The following is a 10,563-nucleotide window of genomic DNA, read 5'->3' on the forward strand; positions in this document are numbered from 1 at the left end:
TCTTGGTTGTCGCTCAAACAGCCCTTTTCCCCATGTCCAATATTTTTACAACTAGTAAACAAAAATGTTAAAAAGAAAAACATTTTTTTCACTGCCCCAATGACTTCTCTCCTGGGGGTTGCTCCTGGAGATCAATCTTCAATTCCTGGAGTGTCCAGGGAAATCCTGGCTGATCACTGGGACGGAGTTCCAAATTGGATTTGACTAACACCGTTCCTCTAAAAGGACCTAAGCGACACAAGGGCGAAGCAAGAACAGTTCTACTCAAATCTGATTTTCATACATTATAGATTAAAGGTTCTGCTCTAACCCAACTGGAATCAACTTGCTTCCTTTATGTGTGTCTGTTTGGTGAATTGCAGCAGGTATGTTGGGGTCAGTCAGGCAGTCATTGTTCCCAACTCTCTCTGTCATCAGCAGCTTAATATTGGGCGAATGGTTGAAGTTCGAACTAATAGTGAGGCCAACATTCTGGGACACAGTGTCTTAGAAACCTGAAGCCAGAGTCATTGGACCCAACAACGAAGGTGCCTCAAGAATCAGTCTGGTCAGCAATCTGAAGGGAGAGACGGGGAAAATAAAAAGGTTTGCGTTTCATTCACAAGAATTACTTGTATTTATACATCACATTTAACACTGTGATACGCCCCAAGTCACATCACAGAGTAAAATCACATGAAAACCTGACCCCAAGCTACATAAAGAGATATTGGGACAGATGACTAAAATGGGTAGGTTTTAAGAAGTGTCTTTAAGGAAGAGAGAGAGGTAGAGAGAGATACATAGAGGTTTAGGAAGAGAATTCCAGAGGTTAGCTCATGGGCTAACATACATACGAACATCTGAATTAGGAGCAGGAGTAGGCCACTCAGTCCCTTGAGCCTGCTCTACAATTCAATAAGATCATGGCTGATCTGATTGTAGCCTCAACCTCACATTCTTGCTTACCACCGATAACCTTTCACCCCCTTGTAAATCAAGAATCTATCTACCTCTACCTTAAAAATATTCAAAGACTCTGCTTCCAACGCCTTTTGAGGAAGAGAGTTCCAAAAGTTCACCACCCTCGGAGAGAAAAAAATTCTCATCTCTGTCTTAAATGAGTGACCCCTTATTTTTAAACAGTGACCCCTAGTTCTAGATTCTTCCACAAGAGGAAACATCCTCTCCATATCCACCCTGTTTAGACCCCTCAGGCAGGATCTTAAAAAGAAAGCACAGCCAACAAGGCTGTGCAAACTGGCTACCACAATCTCTACATTATAACAGTGACTGCACTTCAATAAATGTACTTCATCAGCTGTTGGCTGGAGTTGTGAGAGCGACAATCGTTTTTACTAACAGGGTGTTCTTTTCTTTCCAGAAAGGGAATTAAAATTCTCACATGACCACAGCTGGAATTAACCTGCACTGATTTGATTAACCCAGTAACATAACCACTACACATCACACCACAGCTTGCTCACCAGGAAGAACCTTCAATTGCCTACAAGTGTCTATCCAACCAGGTCCCTGACAGTTGCATCATCGGTGCCTTTGAACACAGCATTAGCACTTGTGTGTGAATCACAGCCTGATGAGCATCGCATTAGTGAGTGTGACGTTCTCCCCTTTCATGCTGTGCCTATAGCTGGGCTGTGATTCACACCCTAGTGTTCCATGTTGTTACAGCTGTCTCAGTTTACAGTTCTGTCTAATCCTGGTGCTCGGTGGAGCATTTGCGCACTGACACAGCAAGTCAGTTCCAAATCCTAGGATCAGACATGTTCCAATCCAGACTCAATTGCTGAGAATTACACTGAAGGATCAGGGTTAAACCATGGATTAAAAACAAAAGAGTCGCACATTTGTTTCCCAGGCTCTTAATCACCTTCTTGTAAACGTGGTGCTGTCAGCCAGCTCCCAGTGGCTAGCACTCTTGCCTCTGAAACAGAAGGTCATGGGTTCAAATCCCAATTGAGAACAAATTCTAGGCTGATATTCCAGGGCAATGTTGTGGAGGTGCTGCCTTTCATAGGATTACATAGGATATAGAGTGTGGAAACAGGCCATTTGGCCCAACCAGTCCATACTGGTGGTTATGCTCCACTTGAGCGTCTCCTCAACTTATCATCATTGTGCAGTGATAATGTCACTAACCAAGTAATCCAGAGGCCCCGGCTAATGCTCTGGGGACATGGACTCAAATCCCACCATAGCAGCTGGTGGATTTTAAATTCAATTAACTTTTAAAAGAAATCTGGAATTGAAAACTAGTCTCTGTTCTAACAGCATCCTCATCCCATAATATACTGGGAAAAGCAAAGTGAGGAAGACTTTACAACGGAGCAGGCTACTTGGACCTAGAATTGGGGCCTTTATAATTATTTTTCATAAACTTAAAGCTCGTGTGTCTTCTTGGGTTACTGAGTGACACAAGCTCTCCTGATAATCACAACAATGAGTTACATTTGCATAGCGCCTATAATGTAGTAAATCGTCCCAATGTGCTTCACAGGGGCGGTTGTCGAACATAATTTGACGCTGAGCCACTTAAGGAGGCAGGTGAACAAAAGCCTGGTCGGAGGGGCAGGTTTTAGGGAGCATCTTAAAAGGAGGGGAGGCAGCTAGAGAGGTGGAGAGGTTTGGGGAGGGAGTCCTAAGTGTGGTGCCTTGGCGGCTGGCATAGGCGCAGTCACCAATAACGGCACGATTAAGATCAGGGGGATGCGCAAGAGGCCAGAAGTGGAGCAGCACCCGTGATCTCAAAGGGTTGTGGGGCTGGAGGTCACAGAGACAGGATGGGGGTGGGGGTGGGGGTGGGGGTGAAGCCGGCAGGGGGTGGAATTCGCACAGGAGGATGAGCAATTTAAAAATGTCAATTGCTGGATCGTGAGCCACAGTGGAGGACGTGGACGAATGGGGAGTTGAATGCGAGTGAAGATTCGGGCAGCAGATTTCTGGATGAGCTAAAGTTTATTAAGGATCCAGGATGGGATGGTGCCAGGAGAACACTGGAATAGGCGAGCATAGAGATAACAGAGGCACGAGCCAGGCTTTCAGCACCGGATGAGCTGATGCAAATACTTCCTCAGAAGGTCCCAAAGTGTTTTACTTACAGCCAATTAACTGATTTTGAAGTGTAGTTACTGTTAGGAATGTAGGAAGGGCAGTGTGCAATTTGTGCACAGCAAGCTCCCACAAAATGCAAAGTCTTTGTGATGTTGGTTGAGGGATATATATTGGCTCAGGGCACCAGGGAGAGCTCCCCTATTCTCCTTCGAAATAGTGGTTGCGGGTTGAGAGGGCAGACAGGAACTGGGTTTAAGGTCTTATCTGAAAGAAAGAGCCTCCACCAGTGCAGCACTCCCTCAGTATTGCACCGGGAGTGTCAGCCTAGATTATGTGCTCAAGCCTCAGGAGTGGAATTGGCACTCACAATCCTCTGACTCCGAGGTGTATGCGCTACCCACTGAGACAGGCCTGAGGGAGATGGTGATCCAGTGGTAATGTCATTAGATTAATAATCCAAAGGTTCAGTTTTATGCACCGAGGACGTGGGCTCAAATCCCACCATGGTGGGGGAATTTAATTGCAATTAATAAAATCTGGAATTATAAAGCTAGTCTCACTAATGCTGACCATGAAACTACAGTAAAAACCCATTTGGTTCACTAATGTCCTTTAGGGAAGGAAATCTGCCATCCTCACCTGGTCTGGCCTACATGTGGCTCCAGACCCACAGTGGTTGACTCTTAACTGCCCCCAGAATGGCCTAGCCAGCCACTCAGTTCAAGGGCAATTAGGGATGGACAATAAATGCTGGCCTTGCCAGTGACACCCACATTCCCATGAAAGAATAAGAGAGGATCTCAGATTTTTGAAAAGGAACTCAAGGGTCTAAAGCAGGTGCGACTGGACAATCCTTAAACAAGCAGCAACATTTCGGGGATATTGGACCATAGAATGGCTGCAACACAGGGGAAGAGGCCATTTGGCCCATTGTATAGATGCCATACAGCAACTTTGATGGACAAAGGGTGAGTTTTGAAGAGTCCCTCCCAATGTTGGGACTTTTTGGTGCCTGGCTGACCTGTCGCCCATTTCCGGCACCTTCTGGGTTAACTTTTTGGCACAGAGACACCACTCGCATTATCGGAGATTATTCTCCCGCAGCTCACTGGAACCTGGCAACGGGCAGCTGACTGCTCCCTGGCAACGTGGGCTTTCTGACTCACAGGGCAGTTGCCGCGCGCCGCCTGGCTGAGCCCCAGTCCGGCGGGGTGTCCGGGCCTGATTTCCCCGCCCGCCTCCCCCTGCCCCACCCTTGCCACCCTTGCCACCCATCCCGCCTCCCCGGGTACCTGCGGCCAGCAAGCCCTCACGACGCCCAGGCCCTCCACCTCCTGGCCGGCTTCCGGGACCGAAACTCGCGCACGGCCTGCTCGTTCTTGAACGCCACCAGTGCCATGGTGATGGCGGCATTCCAGGAGGTGCCCTCCTCGCACCGGAAGTCGATCTCCCTCTGGTCGGTGGTCACAATGGTGAAGTAGACTCGGGTCCCCTTCCTCTCCACGCACTCCAGCTTCCAGATGGAGTCGAAGCTCAGCTCCTTTGGTCTGCTGCCCTTCCCATCACCATTGGCGAACAGCAGGCTCTCTTTGGTCAGCGTGCATTGTTTCTTCTTCCAAAGCTGGAACAGGTTCTCGCTCCTTTTCTCCAGCTTCCCTTCTTTGATTGCTGCTCCTGAAGTCACAGTCGGCCCCTTCATCTCCCAACAGGTTACCTCACCAACAGCCGACAAAGATTTCTCATTCAAGATTCAGTCCTTCCAGGGCTGCCAGTCCCTATCACTTGGGATAACAGAGGTCTGTTAATGACCTCTTTACCCACCGCCCCCCCACCCCACCCCCTGCCCCAACAACCCTTTCTCTCAGTCTTTCTCTCTCACACAATCTGCTCAGCTGATCTCCCTTTCAGCTGCCTGTAACTGGGTCAGTCGCAGAAAGGCAGCTGATGGGAGGCTCCACCTCCCCTCCTCATGACGCCGTCACCAAACTAACGCTGACACTCCCCACTCCCTTAACCCTTCAAAGTCTGACTCACTGTTAGTGTCATGTCATCGCTGCTTTCACTTAAGCTTTTACAGAAAGGAGCTGGATAAATGGGACCTAGCAAAGGCTTTTCAGGGTGAACTGAGGGAGATACCTGAGGGCTGCGGCCTTAATTGTTTACAGCCATTGCATTTTCTTTGCCACATATATAAACCCCAAGTTGCTCAGAGAGCGTGGCACTTGCGAAGAAACGGGGAACAAAACTGAGCCTGTGGCAATCCAAAACAATAGCTGGAATTGTTCTCCTTGGAAGCAGAGAGAGAGAGAGAGCTTCAAGGGGAGTTTTTAAAAATGTGCAACGTTATGAGGGACTTTGACAGAGTTCAGAGGGTGAAACAGTTTCCACTGGCAGCAGAATCAGTAACCAGAGGAGGCATGGAGTCATTATTATGGCACAGTAGGAACCCATTCAGCCCATCGTGCCAATTCTCTGGAGACCAATCCAGTCAGTACCATTCCGCCATAGCCCTGAAGTTTATTGCCCTCAAGGACAATCCAATTTGATTTTGAAATCATCAATGGTCTTTGCTTCCACCAGCCAGTTTTCCAGTTTTAATACATTAGAAGTCTCTATATAAAAACGCTTAAGTTGCTGCGTAATTGTAAACAGTGAAACACAACTTGTAGCTCTTGGAAATTCACAATCAGGGCAGCGGGGACTAAAACATTTCTTCCAGTCTCTTGGACAGGGATTGGAAATGGCCGGAAAAGGACACAACTTTTATTATTAACTGATTACAAATTAAAGTGAAGTAAGCTGCTCCAAGGCTCAGGGCAGACTGAAGAGCAGGCTGCAAAGCAGATTACGCAGCATAATCTCCAATCCCTCAACACACTAAATATTTCTCTAATAGCCCAGAATTTACAGCCTTGTACCAGTTATCCAATATCCTGCAGGAAATGGAGGCGGCGGGTTGGAAAGAAGTCTTAAACATTTAGAATTCCGATTACATTATTACAACGTAAAGGGATAGTTTTTTTTTATGATCTGATCCCCTTCAGGCATAAACTTTGTTGGTTTCCTTAAGCAGCCTGGGCTGTGCCTGTTGAGCTCCTCATTGTTGGGGATTCGAAGCAAGTCATCTTGTTGTCCGGGGCCGCGTTGCCAGCCAGCTCAAGGGTCTCAGCAGTCAAGGTAGACAGTGAGGAGGGGGGGGCTCCAGCCCCGACACAGTCTAGTGGCCAAAGGAGAACTGGAGACCTAAGTTGGAGGAATGAGTCTTGGCCTCAGCGCACCCTTTGCCACAGGTTTTACCACAAGCAGACACCTTTCAGGGTTAGCTCCAACAAGCCATTAGTTTGAACATGCAATTCTAGCATCCATGGTAGGTTTTAACTCTGGCAGATCTCTGCCCAGCTTTCAATTTTATAGAAGAATAGGCTCCAGTAGAACTGCATGCTGCACTTAACATATCAGGAGCATGTGTGTGTTCATGATATTCCTCACCATAGACAGGCTATATTTCCTACATATACCAGTGCACAGCTCACCAAGCTCCCTGCGTGTTCCTGTGTATATCTGCAAAGGCCTACAGATTTGCATTCAGCAGCAAAGGTGACTGTGGATGGGAAGGAGTTACGGAGCCTGACTGTGTGAGTGAGAGAGACAGGACTGAATAAGTGGCCAACTCATCCATCAATGTCACGAGACCTCAACACCAATGGGGCTGCGCAGAGGAAGTGAAGAGGCTGAAATCAAAACACAGATGGAGGACTGTAAGCTGAAAGTGCACAGCCTTATACCATTGGACAGGGTCATTTAAGCCACTGACAAGTTTTTAAACATTGAATATTTATAAACCATTGCAGTCATACATTCATTGTAAAACAAAAGCTCTAATCCCTAGAGAAGAGACTCAACTCGATGTAATCCCCAGACCTGTGTTATGGGAGATTACACAGCAAGATTGATGCTTAAACAAAAGCCTGTGTGCTTAAATGAAGTTGGAGGCAGAATGTCACTGTACACAGCTTGGGGGCCGCAGTGAGGGGAGATATAGTGTGGAGCAAGGCAGTGTAAAAATCTTGCATTCTGAATGCCACATCTACACACACTCTAAGTCCCCATCGTTTCTCATCCATTGACTGATCCCTGACAGATAGCCATTGCTCAGTGGGAGCACTCAAGCTTCAAGCCATAAAAGGTCATGGATTCCAGTCTCCACCACACCCACCCCGCGCCCCCCCCCCCCCCCCCCACCCCCCCCCCCCCCCAACCGAGACTACTACAGCACAGCGAGTGCGCTACACTGCCAGGGCTGCCACCTTTTGGATGAAATGCTAAACTGAGGACCAGTCTGCCCTTTCAGGTAAAGGTAAAAGATCCCACCACCATTATTTCGAAGAACAGGGGAGTTCGCTCCCCCAGCCCCTGGGTCCTTATTTATCCCTCAATCAACATCACAAAAACAGATGACCTGGTCACCATCGCATTGCTGTCTGTGCCAGCTTATTGTGTACAAATTGGCAGCCATGTTTCCTGCATTACGACAGTGAGTACACTTCAATGACTGTAAAGCACTTTGGGACCTGCTGGGACATGTGTGTGGGGGGGGGTGGGGAAGAGGCAGGGAGAAAGAGAAGAGATAGAAAAACAAATCACTATATTTGTAATAATAACTCGACTTTATTCTTAGAAAAAGAGAATAGTCGTATCCTTTTGTCAGTTTCTCATCATTTTGTTCACATTTCCAGCAGTGACTGATTGTCTACAAGTTTGTTAAAACATCCCAAAATGCAACATTTTTACTTAAAGCCCTCTGAAGATGCAGCACACCAACATAAACAGCACAGGCTACCTCTCCCTCTCATGCAATTCCCCACCTCTGACAGCAGAAACTGGAGTATCACCCACACATTCAAAAGTTAATTTAATGTACTTTTTATTATTTTCCTTTTGAAGGAACGCTGCTCATTTGAAGAGCCTTGCAGCTAGAGTTGGGGACATGGGTGCAGTGGCAGCACCACCAGAGACAGGGGCCCAGTCCACATCAACAAGTAGTGTTTGACATAGTGATGCAATCCTTAAACATGTAGAGGGTCTCTTACCCTTGGCTAAAGCCCTGCAAATGCTGCAGGGTTAGAAATAATCTGAACACAGATGGTGTGAAGAGCTTCACAAGCTCAGTGCACAACCTTGCTCACCCCACTTTCACACACTGGGAATAAAACACACACACACACACTGGAGAGAGAAAAAAAATTGTCCAGCTGAAAATGAAACAAAGTACTAGAAACGCAGACAGGTCAGGCAACAACTGAAATACAGGTTAATGTTGTAGGTTAATACCCCAGTGCAAGACAAACTCTTGTCCGTAGCTCACTCCTGATCAGGTTTAAGGCTTTAAGAAGCAATGGATTGCCAAAGCCAGTGGTCTTATGACTGAAGCCAAACTCAAGTTTTCATTAACTAGCATTCCCTCAATCACTGCCTTCATTGCAGGGGTCCAAAAAGTGAGGTTTGGATGTCCCACCTACAATTTTATCATCAATCGAGTAAAAACGATATATCTTTTCCAACTTTCTATCAGCCCCAAGGGGTTCACTGGCTTGTGAGGATTCCCTCACTACCACCCTCAAATGGTCACTCGCAAAAGGCAGCTGAACAAGAGCCAACACTGAAGGTTAGGAGGGATGGGGAGATGAGAGATTACAGTTAAGTCTGATCTTTCATGGAGATAAGCATCAGAAGCTCAAATACTGGCAGTGTGTAGTTTTTTTTTTTATAAAAACAATGCTCCTTTGAATGCCATGCTGCCAGAAAAATCAGTGAGGATGCAGTAGGAACAGTAATAGGTCCCTATGGACACTGGGTGATGCATCTTTAAACATCAGGAGAATGAGGTTTCCAAATGACCACTGGAGGCAAATCAACCCATTTCTAGTCCCTGATTCTTTCCCTCATCAGCACAAGCACCCGGACCCTACGTCACTTAAAACGTCTCAAGACTTTCCACTCCAATCCTGAGAATTTAGTGCAAAGTGAATGCACTTTCACCCTTTCTCTGCAACAGTGGATGGAGTAGCTGTTCTGAGCAGCACTGCCAAGCTCTTCCTCGTGTTCCTAAAGGAGGGAGACTTCAGCCAAAGAATCAACAGTGCAGCGGTGACCTCCGTTAGACAGCAGATAATGGGAGCTCAGCCCCTTGTGCGAAATGGGCAGTCGGTTGGGGGGGTGAAACGAATGTTGTGCTAACTCTTTGGAAAGAGACAATTGCTAATCGCAAACAAACTGCAAATTCTACGGCCCACGGACACAGAGTGTGTAGGTTCATCACCCCATCCTGGTCCACAGCATTAGGGTTTCACTGGAGCATGCATTTTGGCCAGACTCTGGCTAAGCTGAGCAAAAGTGCCAAGAGACAGAACAATGCTAATTTCTGCCTCATAACCAAGTTTCCTGCCCAGCCACCCTCGACCCCACAATTGTCCAAAGTCAGTAGCTGCCAATATGCAGGGAGTTGCAACAATCCATCAGAAACATCCAGCCCCCAGACAAGTTAGAGGGTCTTTCAGGCCTGGCCCAGTTCCATTATTCATGTAGCTTATTCAATTCCATTTAAAAAGGAAAATGCTTTGATACACATAGTTATTAATTACACAGCTTATCACTGCATATTTAAAAAAAAAACACAAATATCCTCTCAACATCCATGGCCCCAGACATCAGGTCCTGGAGTGCTGCAGCCAGAAAAGGTGGCCTTGCCTCTTTCTGTCCATTAATATGCCAACTTGCATTAAATGGAACCCAGCAGCAGCTGCACAGAAAGAATTATTCAAGTTCCACCAGAACCTCAATATGCAGGTTGGAGCGCATCGACCAACCCACACCCCCTCTCTTCCCCCCCACCCCGCCCCCTCAGGTCACCAGGGAGCTGCTGGATAGGCCTAGGCAGGCTCTTTCTCCAAGGACAGTCCCCACCCCACTCCAGCGCCCACCCCCCTCATGCCACCGGATGGCCCAGCTAATTCCTGCCCACAGCAGCATAGCTGGGGGGTGAAATCAGGAGTGGGAGCCGCATCAGGGCGCGCGGAGCAATGACCCCCGGGCAGACTGGACTCGCTTTGCTCCATCTGGTCCACAGCTTCACACCAACAACACACCAACCGGTGTCAATGTAGTCCAGGCTCTTTTTCAGAGAGGAGCTTTCAATAGCTATTATCTTGGAAGGAAAGGGGAAAATGGTGACATTTGCCAGTCGCTTAATTCATTGTCCCCTCAGGTCCCCCAAATAAGTTGGGATTTTTAATTGAATGGAAAATCACAACCCAAGCAGTCCAGATGTTGAACAAACACAAAGCGCCGCTGAAGTGGCGAGATGGCAGAGATTACCATGTCCAATTTCAACCAAGGGATGGTTCGCCCGCTAATACAAACCGAGCAGTGTAGTGCAACATTACAGCACCTCTTATGAAAAGGTGCTCCCATGCAGGAGTTGCATGGGTGCAATCCATCAGGCTATGGGATGTG

At 47.4% G+C, this 10,563-nt stretch overlaps 1 protein-coding gene across 1 annotated transcript; it reads right to left on the minus strand.

Annotated features, from left to right (window-relative positions):
* LOC121271515 (pleckstrin homology-like domain family A member 2) lies at positions 1 to 4,750 on the minus strand. The gene is made up of 2 exons (XM_041177496.1): positions 4,344 to 4,750; positions 1 to 556 (listed from the first exon to the last, which is right to left on the minus strand). The coding sequence occupies exon 1, from the start codon at positions 4,748 to 4,750 to the stop codon at positions 4,361 to 4,363; it is 390 nt and encodes a 129-aa protein (XP_041033430.1). The 3' UTR covers positions 1 to 556; positions 4,344 to 4,360.
* Between the last annotated feature and the right edge of the window lie 5,813 nt (positions 4,751 to 10,563).

Source organism: Carcharodon carcharias, chromosome 31 (genome assembly GCF_017639515.1).
Source record: "Carcharodon carcharias isolate sCarCar2 chromosome 31, sCarCar2.pri, whole genome shotgun sequence".
In the NCBI taxonomy this organism is placed as follows: domain Eukaryota; kingdom Metazoa; phylum Chordata; class Chondrichthyes; order Lamniformes; family Lamnidae; genus Carcharodon; species Carcharodon carcharias.

Excerpts from the sequence above, each read along its gene's own strand:
- LOC121271515 (XM_041177496.1), bottom strand. The coding sequence starts at position 4,750 with ATGAAGGGGCCGACTGTGACTTCAGGAGCAGCAATCAAAGAAGGGAAG.